This window comes from Podarcis filfolensis, assembly GCF_964270895.1.
Source record: "Podarcis filfolensis genome assembly, chromosome: 6".
NCBI lineage: Eukaryota > Metazoa > Chordata > Lepidosauria > Squamata > Lacertidae > Podarcis > Podarcis filfolensis.
This window is the reverse complement of record NC_139609.1, coordinates 65,951,397-65,977,129: the sequence shown is the minus strand read 5'-3', so window position 1 is coordinate 65,977,129 and position 25,733 is coordinate 65,951,397. Positions and strand designations below refer to the sequence as shown.

The 25,733-nt window shown below is 44.5% G+C and overlaps 1 protein-coding gene across 8 annotated transcripts; it reads left to right on the top strand.

Annotated features, from left to right (window-relative positions):
• Nucleotides 1-4,008: 4,008 nt before the first annotated feature.
• AMPD1 (adenosine monophosphate deaminase 1) lies at nucleotides 4,009-23,883 on the top strand. 8 transcript variants are annotated; one of them, XM_083617405.1, is made up of 16 exons: nucleotides 4,064-4,162; nucleotides 6,374-6,385; nucleotides 9,723-9,900; nucleotides 11,173-11,338; nucleotides 13,444-13,609; nucleotides 15,378-15,597; nucleotides 16,044-16,173; nucleotides 18,447-18,641; nucleotides 18,833-18,964; nucleotides 19,074-19,237; nucleotides 19,900-20,026; nucleotides 20,431-20,594; nucleotides 21,805-21,925; nucleotides 22,400-22,573; nucleotides 22,707-22,817; nucleotides 23,597-23,883. In XM_083617405.1, exons 1-16 carry the CDS (start codon nucleotides 4,141-4,143, stop codon nucleotides 23,753-23,755), a joined length of 2,241 nt encoding a protein of 746 aa, XP_083473531.1. In that variant the 5' UTR covers nucleotides 4,064-4,140; the 3' UTR covers nucleotides 23,756-23,883. The 8 variants fall into 8 exon arrangements, with proteins under 8 accessions (XP_083473532.1, XP_083473534.1, XP_083473531.1 ...); XM_083617406.1 differs by lacking the exon at nucleotides 6,374-6,385 and having other exon boundaries at nucleotides 4,009-4,162; XM_083617408.1 differs by lacking the exon at nucleotides 6,374-6,385 and having other exon boundaries at nucleotides 4,009-4,166.
• Nucleotides 23,884-25,733: the final 1,850 nt, after the last annotated feature.

Sequence of the window (25,733 nt, the reverse complement as noted above, 5' to 3'; positions counted from 1 at the left end):
GTGCGCAATTCTTATTATCCATTTCATTTCTATACTGCTTTATATTTTTAAAGGGGAAACAAATCTCAAAGCGGTTTGCAACCTTGGGATACTAGTAGTAACTTCTAAGTGGCAAAGAAGTATGAGCCTGCTTAAAAGTCAGTGTAAATCTATAAGTAATGACAGAGTGATCTGAACTGGTCTGAACCCTATGATACTCAATCAAGCCACAGCAAGCCTGCTGCTGTGTCGTAGACTCTGTCTGACAGTAAGGAAATTGATTTACACTTATCTGTCTTTATCTTCACCTCCCACTTGCTTTAGATAAGTCTGGTGGGAGAAGTCTCTAGGTTTCCTGTTCTCTCTTCAGCTTAGAGGGTTTTCCCCTTCCTAAATCATACTTTGTAGCTGGACTAGAGATTCTCCATTAGTTATACATGGGTGATGGTGGAAAGTTCCTGAGTAAAGGCTGATATGAAAGCTTGCATGGTGTAGTGGTCAGAATGTCAAACTGGAGGAGATCTGGGTTCAAATCCCCAGTCAGCCATTATGCTTACTTGGCCCAATTACTCAGCATAGTCTTCACAGGCTTGTGAGGCTAAGCCAGAGGTCCTTAAGGAGAGCAACTTGGGGAAAGGCTGGGATGTAATAAATGAATGATTTCTCTTTTACCTTAAGGGGCGTCGCTTTTCCTAAGGGAGCACAAAGCTACAATTTCTCCTGTGTCCACAGACCACAGTCTGATTAGTGGGATAAGCAAACAAGACTTCTATTGTTGGGAATTTAGAGCCTATAATCCTACCTCTGCCAAGCACTTGCACTTTCTGCTTTTGAAAGGGCCGCAGTGGATCCAGTTTATCTTCAGTGTGAATTCAAAACTTCTTTTGGGTTAGTTGTCATGGATGACAAACCCTAGCCTGCTTCTACCCTGAAGTCACATTTTTGCACATGGGCCAGCGGTCGCTCAGAAATGTGGATTATCTGTTCCTAGGTGAGTAATACCTATGTGGTGCTTAGTCTTCAGATTTTAGTGATGTTTGCCACCCCTTTTCTTGGTGCCCAGGACATTGAGACCTTTAATTCCTAGACTCGCTTGCCATGTTGACACATTTTCTGGGATTTGCAAGCTCCTCTCACAGGAGCTCAAGGGGAAAGCAAAGATGCACTTTGGTGGGTACTGCAAAATGATAAGCAACAAAGCCAGAAAGGTTTTCATGAGAACATTGTTTTACCTCTCTGTTGGAGAAGTTTGGTTCTTTATAAGCAGTGTAAAGAAGCTCATTTGAAGGAGAAACACTAATCAGGAAAACGTTATGCAGGACATGTCCTACAGGCTTTCTTTGAATCATAGTGGCTGGGTAGAACAATTACAGAACTGTACTGTTGAATTGGTACACTAAATGGGCAGAGGGTTTTTTGTGTTGTCGTTTTTGGTAACTATAAGAGCCCATCCCTTTCCTCTAAAGTAGGAGTGGGAAACCTGTGGCACTCCAGACGTTGTTGAACTTGCCTCAGCCAGCATGGCCAATGCTCTGGGATGACATAGTCAAAAACAACCTATCAAAAGCAGTTCTCAGTCCTCCTTTAAAGCTTCTGCAGGTGTGTTACCCTGGTATAAATTATCAGAAAGGAGCAATCAGAATCTACGTATGTTTACTTCTCCCTAAATACTGGAGCTGGCTGGTGGCTTTCAATGCTTGCCACGCAGAGGAAATTCAATCCCTTAGTTATCTGATATGACCACATGCAAGTGTGACTTGGAAAAGGGCTGTTGCTTCAAGAAAGAGTAGTAAGAGCTAGTCTGGGATGTGTGGACTATTTGTGCGAGTGTACAAACAGAAACAGCATTTCCCATACTTCTTCTAGAGGTCACAATTTGTTTTTATGAATTAGAACCACAGACAGAGCACTCATGGCAATATCTGAATTAAAATGAAGTTGTGCCGCCAAGAGTGAGACCTTACATTTGAACCCTGATTGTAGAGTTGGAAGTGACTGTGAGCATCATCTAGTCCACTCCCTGCAATGCAGGAATTACTATTGCACTGGGGAAATGTCTGTGCAGCACACTTCTCCCATTCCTTTGCTTCCCACTTTCTTTTTCCTAGTGTAAAGTATGAAGCCTTTCCCTACATGTACCTGAGCTGACATGTCCTCAGCTGCCACCTTGTTTCAGCACAGGACGTGGGTGGCGCTGTGGTCTAAAACCACTGATCTTCTTGGGCTTGCCGATTAGAAAGTCAGCGGTTTGAATCCCCACAATGGGGTGAGCTCCCATTGCTCTGTCTCAGCTCCTGCCAACCTAGCAGTTCGAAAGCATACTAGTGCAAGTAGATAAATAGGTACCATTGTGGCGGGGAAAGTAAACAGCGTTTCCATGTGCTCTGGTTTCCGCCACGGTGTCCCGTTGCACCAGAAGTGGTTTAGTCATGCTGGCCACATGACTCAGAAAGCTGTCTGCAGACAAATGCCGGCTCCGTTGGCCTGAAGTGAGATGAGTGCCGCAACCCCATAGTCGCCTTTGACTGCACTTTACGATCCAGGGATCCTTTACCTTTTACCTTACCTTGTTTCAGAATGTTATATACACATTGGTCTCAGCAGCACCCTAGTTCTGTGCATCAAAAGCAGCTTCAGCCTGAATGTCTAATGTCAAAAAGCCTGCCACATCTTGGTATCATACGTGAAAAGAGCAGAAGCCTAAACTGCTTGGGTTAAGAATCTTGGTCTTGAAACTATTGGATTTTTGCATACACATGGATGCCAGGAGAAGTTAGGCAGTGAAACCTCTCAGCCAAGGCGGAAAATGTACTTTTAATAAAGGCCTGCCAATGGGACACAGCCATCATGGAGCACAAGGGTCTATCTGCTCTGCTCATATCCTCACATTCTCTGTTCACTCTTTTCCTTGTGACCCCAAGGAAGCTTAGCTAGTTAATTTGATATTCTGGATAAAAGAAGGCGCAAGAACTCAAAAGAGAATTAACAAGACTGTAGAGCCTGAAGGTCATTCATGGTTTCAGATGCAAATTTAATGCCGTTGACATTCAGTGCAGAAAGATTAGAAGCAAATGCACTCTTTATAGATAGCCATAGAGGGCAGATAGTTTGCACATTCAAAAGAGTGAGCCATTGGGCTTGGCTGTAAGGTTTGGTTATATTGATGGGGGATAAGGAATTTGGAGCGCCTGGTCAGAAGACATTGGTGACTGGAAATAGTTGTCATGGTTGTACATCAGAAGCAAAGCAGCGTTTTAGGAAGGCCGCTCAAATACTTGGCCCTGTTTCGGTAGTCATAATATTCATTTCTTGTGCTATCCTTGCTTTAAAATTTGATTTTATATCCCACCATTCTAGCCCTTAGGATGACTAATACTAATTGAAGTTAGTTATAAAATACAATAACATTAAATAATGTAACATCATAAAACAGGGGTAGGTTCAGCAGGGGGGTAAATGAAATAAATGTACCCCTGTTCACCACAGAAACCTGAGCATCCATTCTCAGGAAGGATTGGAGCCATATAAGGCCATACAATAACATTTCAAAAAAGCACTAAACATATTTGGTATGTATTGGTGGATTCAATATTTCTTAGTTTTGCCATGCAATCTTGCTCTAAGGGAGCAGAGTACCCACTGCTAGCCTGGATGGATACAGATTTTGAAGAGGCAAAAAACTGCTTGAAAGGATGCTGCAGAAAAGTTCCAGTGTTGAACATATCCCAAAGGATTGTGGTGCAAAGTCAGTACTTATTTATTCAGTACAAATAGTTGTGCTAATCTGGTCTCCATTCATGAGTCAGTGATAGGGGCCACCTGTGACCAACTCAAAAGCACCCAGTCCTGGCCATGATCCTGGCAACATTCTCTCATTTGTGGTGGGTGGAGCAGAGCTCCCAAATTTACTGTCCATACATCTCGGGACAAACAGAGTTAACCCCCAAGCCTGTAGCTTCACCTGTTAACAACTGAGACTTTGCCTGGCTGCAGCTTTAAATAGTCTGCTGCGTATTCCTTCACTCCTTTTAGATGAGGAGAGTTGGGTTACAAGAGCAGAGATAAATAGTAAAATGAGTGTTGGGTGGTTGTGCAGTTTCGTTCTTCCACTCGTCCACGCCACACTTGGTTTCTCAGGACTCTCCTGAGGTAGTAGGGAAAATGCCGAAGGTGAAAGTTCCAGGTAGGTCTGAATTCCCACATAGCCTTAGGCAAGTTGGGAGAAAGCCTTCTTTTATGATGAGGCCGGTGCCAGTAGCCAGACTCTCAAGAATAGATTCACAAAGCAGCTCTGATTGCCTATTTAAGTTGTGCAGGGCACAGGAGGTGGAAGGAGTGAGAGCTTGAGCCATTAGCTTTTCCAATATGAGTAGTTTGAATAGACGGTCAGGCAAGTGGCTTTTAGGCCACAGAACTGAAATTGGATGAGACCAGTCGATTCAGTAGAACCCAGTTTTGCTGTGTTAAAAAATTATCAGACGTTGGATAAACTTATACAGGAGCACCCCCTAGACATTGGTGTTTGCCAGATAAAAGAGAAATTGAAGGGTTTTCAGTAACCTTTAATGGCTTATCATTAGCAGCAAGGTAATTAAGACATGCACCAGGCTAGTAGCCAAAGGGGGGCTGGATTTAGCTTCTCTCTGTCGGCTGAATAAACCCTCCTGGGAACATGTTGCCTTCCAACTCTGTGGTTCTGTGCTGTTACTAGCAGAATAGCAACATGGTCCAAGGAAACTATAACAAAACTGATTAGATTTATTGCATTTTTTGAAGCAGCAGCAGCAGCAACTATCCACATATTAAATCTAAGCCTTTGATAAGCTTAAAAATTACATAAATAATCCTTTCAACTTGCTCTTATTTTGTTATGCTCCTAAAGGAACATTTCTTACAGCAAACAAAATGGATTTAAAAAGTGTTTTGTCGCTTTTCTCTTTGTCCAATATTTCAAGTTGTTATCAAAGGGTTCTGTTCTCTCCCCCCCCCACCATATTAGAGTACAAAGATGCTTCCCTTTTAAATAAAAATGATAAATATCCACAGCTCATAGATATTCCTACAATGTCCATGCCACATGAACAGGTAGCCTCAGGTCTGTTGATTTCATTTGACAGAACGCGAATGGTGCAATAGTTTCCCTTTGAGTATGACAGTTATATTCAACACACAGACCTTGGTTCCAGTTTGTACTTTGCATGTTTTTTTAAAAGGTGAAGTATAGGAAGTTTTGCTGCTGTATCCTTTTACTTCCTTTGAGCAAGCGAGCTGAGAAGATGAATCCTACTGGTAGACATGCTAATAAATTGTCAGGGGAGAATGAAGAGCATTGATGGACCTGTGCTTTGTAATGGTAGAAATGCTAAATAATGCCCACAGGTGCCTACTAAGAAGACCTGGACCACATTTTTGTGTTGCACTTTCAACTGATATATCACACTAACTTTTTAAAAAAAACTGTCAGTCTGCACCCCCTTCAGATACAGTGGTATCTTCCATGCTTGGAAACACTCCAGCTAAGGGGTCGTACACACTTCTGCTTGACCCGTGATTTGTAGGCATGGATCTGAACGGTTTTCCTCTTGCCTCGCTCCAGCCCCAGGGAAAACACACTCTCTAGTGCTAAATTGGAGCAAATGTCAATCTGGAGAAAACCTGAATTGCTGTTTGCTCTGATTGAGCGCTAATGAGTGGTTTTCCCTGGGGGAAAGCAGAGGAACAAAATCTAGTCTAGGCTGATTTTCTCCTTACCAAACAACTGTTCTAAGAAGTACTACATACTAGGTTTTAGGTTTTAGAATATTTGTGTGTGGAAACTACTGGACTAAAGGATTATCTTTTCATATTATTACTTTGGCATATATGGAAGGTGGTAATCAGAGCCATGCCCCAGACCACCATATGTTCACTGTTCAGAGTTACCATTTGCAAAGAGAGTAGTACATTTGTAGGCAAATGTTCCAAATCATGCATACAAGAAACTATATACCTTCAGATGTACAAGCACAGAGTCTGTGAAAACAGTATTTTTTGAATACATGGAGTCATTGAGTTCAGGCCCTCACAAGCCCCTTCCATATGCCCACTTGTATCCAAACAAATGCAAGGAAAGGGATATTGGTGGTGCCAATCCCAGGTTCTGAGATAGAATTTAAAAGACTGCGTCCGTCATATCAGGATGTCTGGGCAAGTTGTCTCCAATTGCTTTCTTAACCGTTCTTCTTTCCCATTGTAGAGCTGTTAAACTACTATGGTATGTAGAGTATATATTTCTGCAAACATTTGCTCATTAAAAATGTTCATTTCTGTATATAAATGTGAACAAGGTTAAAAAAAACTTCAGGTGCTACATCCTGTGATCTGATTACATTTATTTTATTTCACTCTCAAACAGCAGAGGAGAAACGTGAGTATAACTCGGCCTTCCTTGTGCCGCCTGCTGCTTTGTTAAGCAGTTGATCATATCCAAAAGACAAATGATCACAGCAACTCAGCGACTGTCCGTTTCTCAGCAGTCATTGCCAGGAGCTATTGATGCATCTGGGGTGGGGAAGAAAGCTTGTATGGGGCTTGGAGGAAGGAAGGGAGTCATAACGGGACCTGCATGGGGTGTGCTTTCCTCGTGAGTCTGGATGATTCAGCCCTTCATTAAACCTGCCTTTTCAAGGAGCTCAGATACCTTCCTTTGAGTTGCAATACTAGAAAGGAACGCTGGAGCCCAGTTCCCTCCACCAAGTCTTTTACCTGGGCACCAACTAAAGGCAGGGACGTGGGTGGTGTTGTGGGTAAAACCACAGAGCCTGGGACTTGCCGATCAGAAGGTCGCGGTTCGAATCCACGTGACAGGGTGAGCTCCCGTTGCTCGGTCCCTGCTCCTGCCAACCTAGCAGTTCGAAAGCGCGTCAAAGTGCAAGTAGATAAATAGGTACCACTCCGGCGGGAAGGTAAACAGCGTTTCCATGCTCTGCTCTGGTTCGCCAGAAGTGGCTTAGTCATGCTGGCCACATGACCCAGAAGCTGTACACTCTTGGCCAATAAAGCGAGATGAGCGCCGCAACCCCAGAGTCAGTCACGACTGGACCTAATGGTCAGGGGTCCCTTTACCTTTACAACTAAGCTGGACCCTCAAAAGCACCCTGCTTGCTGGGAAAAGAGGAACATGTGGATGGTCGAAGTTACTTGATAGTGGACCCACTTTTACTCTTGGGTTATATAGTTGGACTCTAAGGTTCTCTGCTCATTAAGCTCCTGGTATATGACTGCATTTCAGCCTAAAAACTGGGCATTGGCACAGATTGCCCTGCTGAGAAATGGCTGTCTTTCTGGGCTGCCTGGCTACCGCTGGGTGCACAGCTGAGCATGAGCCACATTGCCCAGCAACCCCTGTGCGCAAGGGCATTTGTTGGGAACAATGTTGCTTCCCTGTTCTTGTGGAATTGAGATGCGGATCACTGGCTGCTTTGACAACACAAGAGGTCTCTAGACAGGACTTAGGAGCTCGGAATAGGACGACGACCCCTTATGTCCAACCTTCTAGTCTGGTGTGAGTGTGGACTTCATTCCCCGCTCAATCCCCATGCACATTGTCTGTTTGGAAAGTGGCATTGCATGAACTTGCCATTTGCATGGCCTCTAGCATTCCCATCTCATTGTCATGATACCCTATGCCCTTCCCTCTTATTCCACTTGCATATCTCCTGCTGAACCAGATTACTTCCCTGCTTCCTCAATGTCCACCATTAAAGCAGTGCTTGCACAAACATGCCCTTCTGATAGCCTACGTGTGTGGATGGATTACAGAGATTGAGATATTAAATTCTTATAGAAAAACATTTTCTCGGCAGCAAAATAGTCACTGATCACCAAAACATTTTCCTATATGAATTTAATGTATCCAGTAACTAATCCCATTAGTGCAAGGATTTCCATTTGGGCAATGGAACTTTCCCTCCTCCTCCTCCCCACCCCCATTTCTTCCCCAAATCTGCTCCAAAGAAGTGGAGAAAACTTCAGAACAGATTTAGGGGATGCTCAAAGAAAGTAAGAGAGGGGAGGTTCTGTTGCACAGTCCAAAGTCCTTGCACTAAGAGAACCACTTCGCTGGGTACCACCCAATATCTCTGTTTTGTTAGTCACTGTAATAAATATATGCTTTTAATATCAATTGCATCCTTCCAAGATCCAGAGCAATACACACATGCGCGCACGCACACACACACACATCCCTGCAGCCATTTGTATGATACAGTCGTACCTTGGTTGTCAAACTTAATCTGTTCTGGGAGTCCATTTGACTCCTGAAATGGTTCAAAAACCAAGGCGCAGCTTCCAATTGGCTGCAGGAGCTTCCTGCACTCAATTGGAAGCTGCGTCAGATGTTCAGCTTCCGAAAAACATTCACAAACCGGAACACTCACTTTCGGGTTTGCAGCATTCAGGAACCACAACGTCTGAGTACCAAGGCGTTCGAGAACCAAGGTACGACTGTACTAAGGCTGCAGTTCTGGGCACACTTACTTGGGCAATGGTGACTTTTACTTGTGAGTAAACATGCATAGAATTGGACGATAAAACTGTAAGTCATAGCCAATGTTGGATTCTCAGCAGAAGTGACTGTCCTGTGAAACACCATAACCTGAAAGGTCTCACACCAACCATACTCAGAAGGACCTGTACAGATCTGTATAACACATCCTTTCATGGGACTGTACCTGCATACACCATCATTGCTGGCTACAACAAGAAACATCATGCATTAGTCTCAGGCTGTTTGAAAGATCAGAGCCTGCCTTTTGGAGCTCTGACCCCACAGTTATTTGTGAGCACTCCTTATTGTGCACCTTGGGATCTCTAAGCAGAAACATCTGTGACTGTTGCCCTTTCCTGTACACATTGCTCAGTGGCAGAAGGGTGATATCCAGGCTCTGATTTCCACAAAAATGGGCTAAGACTACAATGAGGAAGCCCAAAACAGGTAAGACTCTTCTTTTCTAAGTCACCTGGTTTCACATTAGCTTGGAATTTAGTTTAGATCCAGTTCACAGTCCAAAGCAGCTTGCACCCACTATGATGATGCCATCTACACTTACTGGCTGAGAAAGCCAAACCTATCAGTCCCAATTCAGCTTCATTCTTATTCTCATTGCCATGACATCATACTCAGTGTAGAGAGGCACAAACATTTCCAGACTATGGAGAAACGCAGACTCCAGCCATCCAGAATCTAGAGCCATGAGTGGAAACCAAGAGAAGCTTGTCCGTCTTCACCTCCATGAAGCATTTATGCACCCTAGCACATCCATGGTTCATCACTGGTGTTTCACCTTTCCTCACTGAAGCCCTGGAATCTCGCTGCAAAAGGTTATCAGTAGAAGTACTAAGAATACTATCTGCTTAAAACCCTGCAGCGACATTGAGTCAAAGTAGACTATGTTGAGGCTGATGGATCAATTGTGTGACACATGATAAGTAAGCTTTTTAAATACTCCGCACCCCTGTAGCTGCATTCTCCCCTACAACTATCAAGCTGCACCCAGGAATTGTGGTGCAGGTAAACATTCAGTTTCAGAGCACATGTGACATATTGTTTTAGCCTGTCAGTTCCCTGTCATGCGTACAAAGAGAATGCAGGCATGAGGTGGCGTCTGAGTGCACACAGGGCTGGTGTGCTGAGTGACGCAATTGATCCATCCTCCCGCAATGACCAAGAGCTGGCCTAGTGACCTTCTGCTTTCTCCTGACAGAAACGGATGATGCCATGCGCTCCTTCGCAGAGAAGGTCTTTGCCTCAGAGGTGAAGGATGAAGGGGGCCGGCACGAAATCTCTCCCTTTGATGTGGAGGATGTCTGTCCCATATCACATCATGAAATGCAACAGCATATGATCAAGGAGGAGGAGAGTTCAAGTGACACTGGGAAAAAGTGAGAGTTCTGTGTATGTGTGCATGCACTGGTGGGATAATGGGAAACTGGGGCTGAGGAGCCGTGAAAGATTGGATGGGTAACCTAGTAAGGTGTGGCTCAGATAGATCCTGTGCCAGATGTGTGCTGATCACAGTACCTCTGAAGCAGCATAATGCATTTGCCAGATACACTTGCACTCACACTAAGGAAAGATGGCAACGAATGTGAAACAAGCTGGTTCCTGAACCTTGGAAGACTTGCATTTATGGGAAACTACAGAGTGGCTAATTCCAGTCGGAGCAGCCACCAGCACAGAGTGCACCGTCTGTACTAGCACCCCTTAATCATCAGAGCAGACCAAGTGATTAAGTATTTTGAAGATTAGCTTAAAGCGAAACCATTTACTCACGTAGATTTTCAAAACTGATGTGGATATAAAACATTCCCCAAGCCACTTGGCTGGAATTGTTGGAAGAGTAGCATTTGCCCTATGTTTTTAGGCATTGAACAGTTTTGAGCAGATATATTCTCAACCACATTGCCTTCCTATGGAAGAATGGAGTATTTCCACGTGATAATAAGGACTGCAGATAATAAGGACTACAAGCAAGTGTGAAAGCCATGATCTTATTTGTCCTTTTGATTTCCATAAGTGTGCCACTTGTCAATACTACCTGAGCAGTGGCACTTTGCTCCTATTCCTCAGTGGCTTTACTCTGACCCCATAATTTGTATGCTCTGCTTCCTCGTGGAAATGTCTTTAGATTACAAATTTGCTGAAGAAGCTAGTCAATTCAGAGAAGGTCCAAAACCACACCAGAAAGATGCTAGTTCTGAATCTATTTATAGAATGTATAGTTCAGCTTCATCACAAGTGATCCTTGGGCAGATCACAACAACAACAACAAAAGACAATAAAATGTAATTAAAACATACCACTAACACTTCCTCTCTCCTTTTTCAAAAACCAATTCAAAGGCTTTTTGAATTGGAGAAAGAGATAGATCTTCAGTTGGTGCCACAAAATAGGCATGGTAGGTGCCAGCCAGTCTTCAGGGTGCCATTACTGACAAGGCCTTCCATAATACAGTATATAAAGACATTTGTATATTCCTTTGCTACCCCCCCTCCAGGATCATAAATATCAGCCAAACTTTCAATGTAGCCAGAGCTATGGGAAGTGTATGGTGAACTGACCATGCAATACAGATGACTGCTGCCAAAGCATAGACAAAACTATATGAAATAAGTTTCCATTTGTGTTGCTTTCCTTTTCTTCATCCCTCCTAGGAAGAAGAGGCTCTTGCGGCTGAAGACCATTGCACTGCTTGTTCCTACTGCAGGAAAGTCTTCGACCAAGCTGTCCACCTTAGATGAGGTCATCTCCAGCAGTGCTTCGTATCAAGCCGTTCCCAAATTCCAGCGTGTTCAGATCACGGGCGACTATGCTGCAGGGGTCAGTAGCTGGAGGTGCCAAACCATCTCCTATCATGGATGAGCCTATTCTGCTGCCTCTTCTTCCATTTTGTTAGATGTGGTACTCCCAATACTGACTTTTCAGTTGCAACATTGCGGGGGGTGGGGGGTGGGGGATGGGTGGGAGGTAACCCTCCTGTTTTTCAGGGCTTCCCTGAAGAATAATAATAATAATATATTTAAAAGTCTGTTCAGGGCTGGTACACACCATATATTTAAAGCAGACCTCATCTGTAGTTTGTTAAGGATGCTGGGTTCTGTAGCTCAGTGGTAAACTACAGTTCCCAGGTTTCTTTGGGGGTGCTTTAAATGTATAGTGTGTGTGCTAACTGCAAGTGGGATCGACAAGGGAAGTAAAATAAAGTGTGTTCAGAGAATTTAAAAAATAGCCCTCCAAAACAAAAATGTCATGAAGTGGATATAATCAAACATTGTGCTTACAGAGCACTTGGAAAATGTGGTCCACTCCCCTCCTCCAGCACTGCCTTGAGAAAGAATATCTGCTGGCTTTATGCAGTAGATGGGGAACAAAGGCGCATTTATTGGGCACAAACCCCGATCACGTAGAAAAGGCTTGCTGCTCTTTCCAGATCTTCATCCCCCATACCCCCACCCATTTCAAGTTGCAAGAGACACAGCCCCGAAACGGAATGGGAGGAGGCGGAGTTCAGTGGCACTCCTACAGCTAACCTTAGCTGTGTCCTTAGGCTAGCTGCGTCTGTGTTTTGAGTGGCCTAACTTGAACCTGTTGAGAAATAAATCAAATATGGGGGGATTTGCTGGGTCAAGGGATATTGATGAAATTGAAGTGGGAACATCCTGGTGCTCAAAATAGCTCAAACAGCTGGATCCTGCCATGTCCCTGATCACCTTTCATTGCCAGCCTTGGTGGGTTATTGGAAGACATGGCTGCTGCTGGAATATACTCTGTACTCTCTCCTTCACTCGAGCAACCATACTGGGCTGTATCCCACAGATGGCTCCAGGTTTAAGCAAAGTTCTTGTTGTGGCCTCCCTCCTGGGTGGGCTTCCTTTGCAGCATTGCGAAACAGTGGTTCTTTCTTTCTTTCTTTCTTTCTTTCTTTCTTTCTTTCTTTCTTATTGTAAGGAGCAGAAAGGTTCCTGTGACAATCTCCCAATGTCGGCCATTTTGTTTTCCTTACCATAGCCCAAGAGTTGTGATGGCCCAGAGCATTGTGGGGAAAATAAAATGGCAGACGCCAGCTAAATGGCAGCCACCAGAGCTCAACGAGGACAGGCAACTGTCAGTGCAATCGGCCCTGCCAAGGACATGGGAGCTGTAATAGCTGCCATATGCTGACGCTGGGCCTGCTTCATTCTCATTGCTGTTGTTATCCCTACCACCACCACCTCCAACCAGGCATGCTGGGAGACCACTCTTTATAAGGATCTCACAGTGCAAGAGTAGGGAACTTTAGGCCCATGGACCAAATGTGTCCCCCATGCCTCTCCATCTGGTCATTGGGATACTCCACAGGCCACTCCCTCCCCCTACCAGCCACACTATCTCTCCTCAGGCTACAGCCTTTGCCAGTCTTGCCTCACACCTTCCATGAGCGTTTTGGTTTTTGCATGATTTGAACTCTGAGAATCCCCTTTCCTTGCTTGCTGTATTATTTGTATCATTTATTATTCCTATGACAGACCCTCCAAGTGTCCCTATTTTCCAGGGACAGTCCCAGATTTACAGAAGCCATCCTGGTTTCTGATTTGATCCTACAATGTCCCGCTTTTCCTTAGGCTGCCCCTATTTTCATTGGAGAAATGTCAGAGGGTTTGGAATAGGGCATCCCTATTTTCATCAGAGAAATGTTGGCAGGTATGGTAGGATGTCCCTATTTTCCTCAGAGAAATGTCAGAGGGTATGGAATAGGACATCCCCATTTTCATTGGAGAAATGTTGAAGGGGAAGTCTCTATTTTCATCAGAGAAATGTTGGAAGGTATGGAATAGGGCTAAAGTGCCCTTTTGTGGTTTTCAGCACACCTGGGTTTGTCCCCCTTTTGTTTTGTAATTTCTGTCTTTTTTTATCAGTGCAAGAAGTTTTAACAAATATTTCCACAGGTGACAGTGGAGGATTTTGAAGTGGTCTGCAGAGGCCTGTACCGTGCCCTGTGTATCCGGGAGAAGTACATGCACAAATCTTTCCAACGTTTCCCCAAGACTCCCTCCCAGTTCTTGCGCACTATTGAAAGTGAGGTGTGGAAGCCAAATGACGACCTGCTTCCAGGTAAGTACCCAGGCAGGCTGTGCAGGCTGTACTGGGTGACTGGGCTTGTGGGTGTGTCCCAGAGCAAGACAGCAGGTGTCGGGGTGGGTGGGTGGGATGGAGGGCACTGTGGAGAATTGCATTAGCTGCTTTAATCTTTTTTTAAAAAAACAACAACACTACACTCCTGTCTGTGCAGAGCTGGTGTGCTGAGCATGCAGAACACTTACGAACATAGGGAACTGCTTTAGACTGTTGGTCCATCTGGTTCAGTATTGTTTACACTGACTGGCAGCAGCAATCCAGGGTTTCAGACAGGAGTCTCATCCAGCCCTGCCTGGAGATGTCAGAAGTTGAACCTGGGATCCACTGCCTTCCATTCAGATGCTCTACCACTGGGCTATGGGCCTTCCTTACTTAGAAGTAAGAGCACAGTGAGAGCAGCTTTCTGCCAGAGCCATTGAGAGCCAGGCCTTTGCAAAGACTCGAGGAGAGGAGCTTCCCAGATGGAGTTGTAGAGGTTTGGCATCCCTCCTCCACCTTGGCTCACATTCCTATCTGAGCAAGTATTTTTTTGGATTTACTATGAATACTGTCAAGGTAGTCAAAGAATCTGAATGACATGTAGCCTTGGCCATAGGGCTGTATGTCTTGTGCTGGACCTCTTTCCAGTGTACAATATCATGCCATATTTTGGCTTAGCTTTGGTGACTCACCCAGTCTACCATTTTCAATCTCACCCTCCTGTTTTCCTATGTTACAAAGAACAGCCTGGCCTAAGTGGAGTTCTCATGCTTCTATCACACAGGCCTCATAACAGGTAGGAATATAGGAAACTCCCTTTCGCCACATCATCTAGCCTGCTGTTGTCTACTGTGACTGGCCGAGGCTTTCCAAAAGACATCTTACCTCGGGTTCCTTCATATCATCTTCCATCTGATCCTTTTTTTTAACTGGAGAGGGCTAGAGTTGAGCAAGAAACCTATTGCATGAAAAACATGTGCAAAGGGGTATTTTTTTAGTCTGTACCTGAATCAGACTTTAATTCTCTGGTCTAGACTTCCATTATATCAGATCCATCTAAATACAAGATGAAAAGGGGCCTGTGAATCAAACGAGGATATGATGTAAAGCAGGGATAGCCGACAGGGTACCCTTGGGATGCTCTTGGACTTCAACTCCCATCAGCCCTAGCTAGCACAGCCAGTGGTCAGGGGTGGTGGGAGCTGTAGTCCAGCAATAAATGAAAGGCACTGTGTTGGCTAGCCCTGGTGTGAGGTATGAAAAGCCTAGGCACCATCTTAGGGCTAGCGCACTGACCGTGCTGCTTCTCCTTCTGCCTTTCTGGACTGCCACAGCAATAGGCTGCACCTTTGAGGAGGAGGCGGGACTTTCACATTTCTGGGAATGCTTTTCACTACACACTCAAAACAAAAGATATGTGCAATTACTGAAACACACCTAAGCTTGTTATTAGTCACTCAGAATAAATTGGATTTTAGGATTGTGCTACAAGAGGCGGCATCCTTGTGCAGTCGGGAGCCAAAATTAGCTAAAACAAAGACAGAAATTGTAGCAAAAGCATCTGCATGCAGGGGATGGATAGTGGCGGCGTTCTCTCATGGGGATTTCAGCCAGTCTCAGTCCTGGCAGTCATGTGGTTTCCTTAGCAGTGTAGAATATAATTCTTGTAGGTTGATAGCTGTAAGACAAGCATGCTAAAGACCCCCAAGCCTTTTCCTTTGTCCTTCCCTTGTTCAACGTTAGCGCACTTTCCTCTTGATTTTAGTGTTCTCTCCCCCTGTGAAGAAAGACGAAGATCCCTTCCAGTCTGGCAACTTGCCCGAGAATCTGGGCTACCATGTGGAAATGAAAGAAGGTGTGGTATACATCTATGCTGACAAAGCTGCTGCTGCCAGGGGTGAGCCCAAGGACCTGCCCTACCCTAACCTGGATGTCTTCATTGATGACATGAACTTCCTGCTGGCCCTCATAGCTCAGGGACCTGTGTAAGTGTCTTGGAGGCATGGCCCCTTTGCGCATAAGCAGGGCCAGCCCAAGAGATTTTTGAAGCCTCAGGCAGAAAATCCAAAGGGCGCCCAGCCTGCAATGAAAAATGTGACAGTGAGCTTAACTACCCATGTGCTTCCTTTTATTGAAGCCCAGGGTTTGCTGCCTAAGGTGGCTGCTGCTGTCCTGGGTTTGCCCTGAATAGGAAAAGGGCAAAAGTCGAGCCACCCCAAGGCAGCACAGATATATCCCTGTTGCAATGACTTCTGCTGTCTCGGGTCACTTGCTCTGGAATGTGACCTTTATCAAGCTGTTGTGTGACAGCAGCAGGGTTACTTCTGGCTGGCAAATGTTGGTTGCGTTGGCAAGCTGGTGAACCTGGGCTCGGTCACTTATTCTGCGAGTGGCTTATTTGAGACGATGCTCTTTCCTATGACTGTTGCAGCAAAACCTACACACACCGACGCCTTCGGTTCCTCTCCTCCAAGTTCAGTGTGCATGAGATGCTGAATGAGATGGAAGAGCTGAAGGAGCTGAAGAACAACCCCCATCGGGACTTCTATAATTGCCGTAAGGTGAGGGATCTGTCCAAGGTGTTGCCTACTCAAGCAGGAGTGGCTAATCTCTTCTTTTTTTAAAAATTCTTTTTATTGAGTTTCAGTTACAACGTCAAAGAAAGAAAAAAAAGGAAAAAAAACCAAAAAGGAAAACAAAAAACGAAACAACAGTTTCAGAAAAAAGAAGGGAAAACAAGAAGAAAAAAATATCCATACATAACACCAAAAAAAAAAAATCAATCTCTGTTACAGTTCTTTATCTTATTCTTTAAATCTTTATATATTTAGGCATTTAGGTCTTTCTTCTACACCCCTATTGACCTCCTTCCCTCCTGATTTCGGGCTTCTTGATGAAAAGAAATTTTCTATTTTCTGCAGCTAATAATTATTGATGGTTTACGCATCGTAAGTTTTATAACAGACCTGCTATAGTTTTTAAATTTCTATAGTTTCCTTCAATGTATACCATAAATTTATTCCAATCACTAATAAACTTTGTATTTTTTTGGTTTCTAATTTTTTGCGTCATTTTTGCTAATTCAACATATTCAAATAATTTTGTTTGCCAGTCTCTAACCATTGGTGTATTTGTACTTTTCCAATTTTGTGCAATTAGTATTCTGGCTGCTGCTGTCGAGTATTGGAATAAAATCTTATCTTCTTTTTTAATTTCATCCCCAATTATTCCTAGTAAAAAGGCATCTGGTCTTTTAGGGAAAGTATATTTAAATATTTTTTTTAACTCGTTATAAATCAAATCCCAGAATTTCTTCATTTCTTCGCAGGTCCACCACATATGGTAGAAATTGTCTTCTTTGATTTTACACTTCCAGCAGGCCTTATTTCCTGTTTTGTACATTTTTCCTAATTTTGCTGGTGTGATATACCACCTATACATCATCTTCTCCAAATTTTCTCTAAGTGTAACGCTTGCCGTAAATTTTATTCCATTGTTCCATAATTTCGACCACTTTTCATATTCTATATTGTACCCCAAGTCCATTGCCCATTTTATCATAACCTCTTTTATTTCTTCATCTTTGGTGTCCCATTCCAATAGTATATCATACATTTTGGATAATAACTTTGTTTTACCTTCAATTATTTCTATCTGAAATTTGGATTTTTTTTCACTCATCCCTGCTTTTTTATCTTCCATCCATATTGCGTTTATTTGATGATATTGCAGCCAGCCTGTTAATCTTTCTTTCAAATCCTCATATGTTCTCAATTTCCAGCCGCTTTCTGATCTTATCAGTAGGTCTTCGTAGGTCAATCTTTCTCCTTCCATATTTACTTTCTTAGTTATTAAAATATCCGTTGGCGATAACCACCAGGGTTTTTTCCATTCTAAAAGTTTTTTATTTTTCTCCCAAACTTCATATAGTGGTCCTCTAATGATATGGCTTGAAAACCCTTTATGTGCCTTTTCTTTATTTAACTACAAGTAGGCGTGCCAACCGAACCTATTGTTGAACCCTTCTAGGTCTAACAAGTCAGTGTTTTCCAGTGTTTTCCAGTGGCTGATCTCTGTCACCCTCTGGGGCTGCAGATCAAAGTGGGTGTGGCCAAAGTGTAGGTGTGGGTGTGGCCAATATTTTTTAAAGGGCAAATTTTGCGGGATCATAAAAATTACAGCAAAGGATATTTATTTTATTATGTGAACTGCCCTGAGACCTCCGGGTATAGGGCGGTATATAAATTGAATAATAATAATAGTAATAATAATAATAATAAGCAAAAATGGTCAATATCTTTTTTAATTTAATTTTTTAAAAAAAAATGTTTATTCGTAATGGATGGATTTGGGGGTTTGGGGGATTAACAAAACCTTTTGGACCCAGTGCTGCCAGAGGAGAAGTAGTCAGTAAACATATTTTTAAATATTATTATTTTAATTTACAAGATTTGGGGGGGCCTTGGATGGCCACAAAAACCCCACACACATGTGGCACCGTAATATTACCATAATATCACATTCTGGCCTCCCCCTGAAAAATCAGTGGGAGTGCATTAAGAGCTACAAAAAAGTCTGGTGTCACAGTGGAAGGCCAATAGGGGCAGTAAATAAAATAAAATAAAACACAGCATTTAACTATTGTTTTTTTAAGGCAAATGGGAAAGGGTTGTGGGGGATGAATGAGACCTGCAAGTTGTGGGTTAGGCCTTAAGGTACAATGATGTACCTCATCAATGCCTCCTCCAATATCATTGCTGTGGTGGGTTCTGTGGGAGGGAGGCATCTGCAGTCACCATCACCTCCTCGGCTGACTTTTCTCTTCTCTTAACAGATCGACACGCACATCCATGCTGCAGCTTGCATGAACCAGAAGCACTTGCTGCGATTCATTAAGAAGTCTTACCGGGAAAATTCTGAAAGGGTTGTGTACAAATCCAAGGACAAGACCTTGACGCTCAAGCAGCTTTTTGAGCAGCTCAACCTTCACCCTTATGACCTGACTGTGGACTCCCTTGACGTCCACGCAGTGAGTCCTGCTTTTCCTTTCCAGTACAGGAGATCTCCCACCCTTCCCCATGGTCTCTGTCATTTGACTGGCTGTGGCTAATTACTCCCCCCCCCCTAGCTGTTGCTGCCCCACCATCTCTACCTCCTACAAGTATTCTTTGCTCTGTGCATCTAGCCAATGACTCCTCCTCCTCCTCCTCCATGTCACAGGGCCGGCAGACCTTCCAGCGCTTTGACAAGTTCAACGCCAAGTATAACCCGGTGGGTGCCAGTGAGCTGCGTGATCTCTACCTCAAGTCTGAAAATGCCATCAATGGTGAATACTTTGCCACCATCATCAAGGTTAGAGACTATGGTATGCAAGGGTTTGTGTCTGTGCGGCTGGTAGACTGAGGATAAGGCCAGTTCCTGGAAGCAGATCAGGTAATCCCTTTCCCTTTTTATTTCGCAGGAGGTTGGCTCTGACCTGGAGGATGCCAAGTACCAGTACGCAGAGCCACGGCTCTCCATCTATGGGCGTTCACCGGAAGAGTGGCCAAAATTAGCCAGCTGGTTCAACGCACACCGTGTTTATTCACCCAATATGAAGTGGATGATCCAAGTGCCCAGAATCTAGTAAGTACTGGTGGGGGCAAAGTTTGATCAAGTCAGAAGTGCCAAACTCCATGTATAGATCTGATTAATCCAGATTCCTCCTCTTTCACTAATTATAGGCCCCTCCATGCACCCTGCCCCTTCAGTACTTCCCCTCTCTCCCCTATCTCCTGGCCTGAAAGTGAATGTTTCTCTTCCTTTCCATGCCTGTTTCCTAGTGTGTTGTGCCTATGGTCTTGGGCAGGTGCAGTGGAGTGGGAGAATATTGGATCCTTCAAGGGGACTGGACTCAGGGGAAGCCATCTACAAGGATTCTGGCTCAAGTCTGCAGACTTATGACCACTAGTCTCAGGTTCAGTAGCAGGAGCCTGGCTCAGTTCCTTACCTGGTAGTATCATAGCCCTGAGTTTGGCTGGCTCTTCTTCCTCTGACTCTGATTGAGTTCAAGGCCAGGGCCATGACACTATCTGGATTTTCTTTGGTTTCCTTTGGGTTCTATGGGGCAAAGCAAAATGAGCAGGAAGCTGGGACACAGCTGGGACAAAGTATGTGCTTCAGGACTGAGTTCACTTGCTTCATCTCAGTTGCTTCTGCCATTTGCAGCCCGCTTACATTTTCCTTTCTCTCAAACGTCCCACGTAAGTGATATGGAAATGAGCAGAAGTGTTTCTGTCTCCTCTCAGTGATGTGTTCAGGTCAAAGAACTTTTTGCCACACTTTGGGAAGATGCTGGAGAACATTTTTGTGCCAATATTTCAGGCGACAATCAACCCACAGGACAACAAGGAGCTGAGTGTGTTTCTGCGCCATGTGAGTACTGTTGCCCAGAGGCACCTTGGGCCTAATCCTAGGTAGTGACAGGCTTTGCTCTTTGAAAGTAGGTGACAGAGAGAGTGGCCAGTACAGCACCAGAAACCTGAGGGTGTATCTAAGTCAGCATATTGTCAACCAGATCTGGCCAAGGGTCCACCTCACTGAAGGTGATACCTGGTAGATACTACATAAGAAATGACAACACCTAACCACTACTGGATTCCAGTCTTCCAGCTTCAACAAGGTAGCACCTTGGACAGAGGTGGCCACTCTGTCCCCCTGCAGCAGAGGGTGACTGTTGGGTGATGGGAATTAGAGGTTATCGGCTTCATGTTATCTGGTGAAGGTGGACTTGCTTTTGGAGTTGGTCCCTTCCTCAGAACCAATTGTACGATTTGCAGATTACTGGTTTTGACAGTGTGGATGATGAGTCCAAGCACAGTGGACACATGTTCAGCACCAAGAGCCCCAAGCCGGAGGAGTGGTCCCATGAGAAGAACCCCTCCTATACATACTATGTGTACTACATGTATGCCAACATCATGGTCCTCAATCATCTCCGACGGTGAGTCCCAGCCTGGGCAGAAGGATTATTGCCAGGTGAAAGGCTTCGATTACAAATAACCTGCACCAACATTTAGTACAGTGTTTCTCAAACTTGGGTCTCCAGCTGTTGTTGGACTACAGCTCCCTTCATCCTTAACTACTGGTCCTGCTAGTCAGGGATGATGGGTATTATAGTACAACAATAAGTTTGAGGAAACACTGCTTTAGCAGGAGTAACACTGCTGGTTCTGATAAGACCACCCACTAACCCTGACTAAAGCATATTGCATTTCAAGAGCTTGACGGCATCAATCCTTCGCCTTCATTGATCCAAAGCCCGAAGAGGCACAGTTCCAGGTTCTGCTAGACTTAAATGCTTGGATTCTAACCTGCCTTCTGTAAATGAAACAGAATTCACATCTGCATAAAAGAGGTTTGCCGCCTCTTCTCTCCTTCTGCAGCCTCCTGCATTCCCCCAAAATCTGCTCCTGCGGATTGGGGGGCCCTTAGGAATGGTGCAGTAGGGAGCTCAAGATGAAAGGGGGAGTTGGTGAAAGCCACTCGTCCTTTACGTGAACTAAGTAAGGATCCAATCCAGTGTTGGCAAAAGTAATGACTTCGTATAATAAGACCAGGACTGCTGAAATAATCTTGCTCAGATATTTATATATTTTTTCTTTGCTAGTTTGAGAATGGGTTTTATACACCATAATAATATTGTCTAAGCCTTCTATTAAAAGAGCTAATGAGACTCTGGGGCCTAACTAAATATTATCTGCAGACAACTGTGATGAAACAAGACAGGTGCTTTTATAAAGAAGAGAAAAATGCTTTAAGAAAGGTCAATTTAATACAGAGAAGTAGTGAAGGATTGCTTAATCCTTTCTGTTCTTGCTGCTTCTCTCAACCAAACTGCACCCCCAATTTATCCCCCCACCCTGCATGAGTTTCAAACATGTATTAACTTTGTGGGCAGAAAAGCAACTGGATTTGTGTGGCTGTGGAGCAGAGAAGTTACAGTACACTCATCTGCATGTTAACATGGATTTTTATCATTCACCAATGCAAAGCACAAAAGTGAAGTCCCTGCTGCTTGCTAATCATAGCATTACATGTTTGGTCCCTTCAAGTAGGAAGCTGTCTGGGGCCATCTGATGGTTGCTTCCTAAATAATGCTAGATGTCTCCAGTGATCTGGGTTTTGCATAAAGGCTGCCTTGCCACCCTCAGGGAACGCGGAATGAACACTTTTCTGTTTCGTCCTCACTGTGGAGAAGCTGGTGCTATCACCCACCTGCTGGCTGCCTTCATGACTGCAGATAATATTTCCCATGGTCTGAACCTCAAGAAGGTGAGTTGCAAGATGTGCTGGGCTGTGGAGTGAAGATCCCCAGGTGTCCTTTCATGCTCATGTTACACCAGCAGAGTTATCACTGATCCATACAGCTCATTCTTGGAGCATCCCGTTTCAAGGGAGCCTTTGTGACCTGTCAGAACTTGATCCAGCCCATTCTCAGAGCATCCTTTTTCAAGGGAGCCTTGTGACTCCTCCATGAGCTGCTGATGTCTCCTAAGTGTTAAGATCCTGCCATGGATGTTTGGTGGGCCCATAACTGGGAAAGCCAGGATTTTGTACTTGGCACGTGGTGCTGAGAAGTAACTAAGGAACAGTGCGAGCAATTCTGCACGGCATCTAGAGCACAGAGACAAAATGACTCCCATTTAGAAAGAACCTGGAAGCCCATTCTCATGATGTTTGTCGGGAGGGAATAGAGGTCCTGCTGCCTGCCTTGACTTGATCTATCCTTGCCATGTCTCTTTGCAGAGTCCTGTGCTGCAGTATCTGTACTACCTGGCCCAGATCCCCATTGCCATGTCCCCACTCAGCAACAACAGCCTCTTCCTAGAATATGCCAAGAACCCACTTCTTGATTTCCACCAGAAGGGCTTAATGGTGTCTCTATCCACTGATGACCCTATGCAGTTCCACTACACCAAGGTAGGCAGCTGGATCCTTTCCTAGGACTGCTGTTTGCTCCCAGAAGTGTGAGGGCAGCTAGCGTTCAGGGGGTGCAGCTTCTGCGATAACCTTTGCAATGGCTAAACTTTGTATTTCACTTTTTATTCCCCAGGAGCCTCTCATGGAAGAATATGCCATTGCTGCCCAGGTCTTCAAGCTCAGCACCTGTGACATGTGTGAGATTGCGCGCTACAGTGTTCTGCAATCTGGCTTGTCTCATGAGGTATGGTGTTCAATGGAAATCTCAAAGGGGTATAGAGTGCTCCCTGATATGGGTGATTTAGCAGCACCAAATCACTGCTGTTCTGCTTTGAGCTCCAAGTGGTTCTGGTTCTAGACTTCTAACAATCTAGAAGTCTGGTTCTAGACTTCTAACAATCTGTAGCCAAATGATCAGTACCACTTTCCTCAGCTGCCATTTTGGGAAGGGAGGTTCATTTGGAATTTTTTTTTGGGGGGATAGTGCTAAATACTGCCTACTTACTGCATCCATTATTATGGTTCCTCACTACAATGGTCTCCCCACTGCTATCTAGGGGGTGGGGGAAAGGGGAAAAAAAGAAAGACCATGCTATTTGGAAAAGGAAGCGTTGAAGTAATATAGCCAACTCCTAGAGATGGAAATGGCTAGTTCGAATTCTGTAAAATATCTAGGCCATCTACACCTGGGAAGACTGTGGAGATTTTTCACTGAATTTTCTGACTCTGGGGAGAGGAAAAAAGTGAAGCAGTGGAACATGACAGATTGATGTTTTATCTTACAGATGCTTTGTCAAAACTGAGTGAACTAAGTGTGGCTATTCCACAGTATGTACCCTGTGGCTGTGTGGAAGCAGATCACCGCCTCAGGGCTTAGTGGCTGGGAATATAACAAGGGTTGAGCAAACAAAAGAGGGTACAAGAAAGCAATGGAAGCAATAGGGTTTTCTTTTTATGGAAAAGGTGATGGGAATGGGAGTCTGAGTGAGGGGGTGGCTCTCATTTACTGTATCATTTCCACAGGAAAAGCTCCATATTCTGGGAAAGAATTACCAAGAAGAGGGGCCTCAGGGCAATGACATCCGCAAGACCAACGTGGCTCAGATCCGCATGGCCTACCGCTATGAGACATGGTGCTATGAGCTCGATCTTATAGCCGAAGGGCTGAAAAGTACTGAATAGAACCATATAGCAGGCTTGAGTAATGAAATCAGCAGTGCCATTCAACGCCAGGCAACTGTAGAGGTTGGAGAGTGAGGGATTATTGGCTCCAACACTGTTGTTTCAGATTACATATAGTCTAAAAGAAATTATGTGCAGTGTGTTTACTAAACTCTTTGCGCTCCTTCATTCTGCGAGCAAGGTGCAGTTTGCCCTGCATCCTGGGTATCTCTTGCCATGAATACCACAAAGATATTTATGTGAAAAGGAATCCAGGAGCCCCTGTTTCCTGGTGTGAACTGTTGTCTTTTATTTCAGTGCTTTCTTTAAAAAAAAGTAGGAACATAGGGTTAAAGTGATCCACACAGCCCCTTGACAAGGACGGAGGCAGGCAACACTGCAGGCACATTAAACACGGCATTGTCTCACTGCCACAAACCATTTAAAGGGCAAAAGGAGGCCATGTCCACAAAGAAAATGACTGGATTCTGTAGTGCAGCAGGCACACTCTGGTCTGTATGAGGGACCCCCCAGAGGCTTGATAAGGGCCTTAACTTTGATGCCTCTGATGAGGTAAAAATCCACTGGTGTTGACCCATGCAATAGCACAGACTGTCTCATACTCCAGCTGGACTACAGAGCACCCCGTACTTTGTATAGGACAGCAGATACGCTTACATGTTCCACCAACCTCTGTCTCCCTTCCTGGGGCAGAATGCTTATTAAATGCTTTCAGGATGATCAGCTGATCCCTGCAGATCAGCTGGGTAGATGGGGTTATCCGTTCTCAGCAGATAGGTGATTGAGTAGAGATTTGCATCCCTATTGTGTTACTGAGCTGGGAAGAGAAGTTTAAAGTCCTTAGCCTGGCCCAGCACCCTGATGAGGATGCAAATCTTTTCCTCCCTGCTCATCAGATTAGTTATCTGGTGTGTGATTTGTAGCTCAGCTCTGCCATGGAGAGGCACACTGCATTTTTTCTACTCTTCTAGCAGAGGCTTAAGCAGGCCAGTTTCTGTTTCACTCAACCCCAACAGACTTTCCCTTTCCCCTCCCAGCTGACACTCAACATTATGTGGCTTCTGGACAGAGGCAGCCCACCCACAAGGCAGGGTGAAGCATCTGCCTCAGGCAGTGGAAGTGTAAGAGGTGGTGTTCTGTCTGCCACACTGCTTCTGCTGCTATGAGGGGGGCATTACAGTGTGCCATTGGGGAGAAGCTGAGTGGCAAGGCTTGAGGAGTGCCCTGACTCCTGCCAGATTCGGTGGGAGCCAGGGCATGGTGGTAGCAGACATCAGGGTGGGGACACAGTGGGAGGAAGAACAATTTCTGTTTCACCTCATGTGCCGAAATGGGGTGGGCCACCCCAGCCTCTGAGCAGCCTCTGTCCTCACCAAGCTATCTTGTTTTTTGTTTTTAAATGCACTTTTCATTATCCTCATCTTATTTATTTGTATCCACTTCCCCATAAGATTGGGCTCAGAGTGCCTCACAACGTCAAATGTACAGTATAACAATTCAAGACATTAGAAACAATTATAATCATCATATTGATAAGTACAGAAAAGCAATCCATACAACATTGTGTAAAACAATACAAATAATCTACAACCTAATTCAACAGTTTAAACTAAGCAGCATTGCGTAGAACAGGACAAATTCATTGAACAACTGAAACTAAACAGAAGAGAAAATGACAACAGTACAAAAATAGCATGGCATGGTGGTTAGAGTGTCCGACTAGGAACTGGGAGAGCAGGGTTCGATCCCAACTCAGGCATGAAGGTTGCTGGGTGACCTTGGGCAAGTCACTGCCTCTGAGCCTAACCTACCTCATAGGGTTGTTGTGAGGCTTGAATGAGGACAGGAAGAACCATGTACTCTACCTTGAGCTTCATAGAGGAAAAGGTGAGAGATAAATGCAAATAGTAATAACATATTTCTGTTTTGTACTTCTGCACGCTGTTTCACAGGGCCTCCATTTTGGCTGCTGTCCTCT

Coding starts and splice junctions, on each gene's coding strand:
- AMPD1 (XM_083617405.1), top strand. CDS start 4,141: ATGCCGAAGGTGAAAGTTCCAG. Junction 18,642..18,832: donor ACTCCCTTGACGTCCACGCA/GTGAGTCCTGCT, acceptor TCCATGTCACAG/GGCCGGCAGACCTTCCAGCG. Junction 22,574..22,706: donor TGCAGTTCCACTACACCAAG/GTAGGCAGCTGG, acceptor TTTATTCCCCAG/GAGCCTCTCATGGAAGAATA.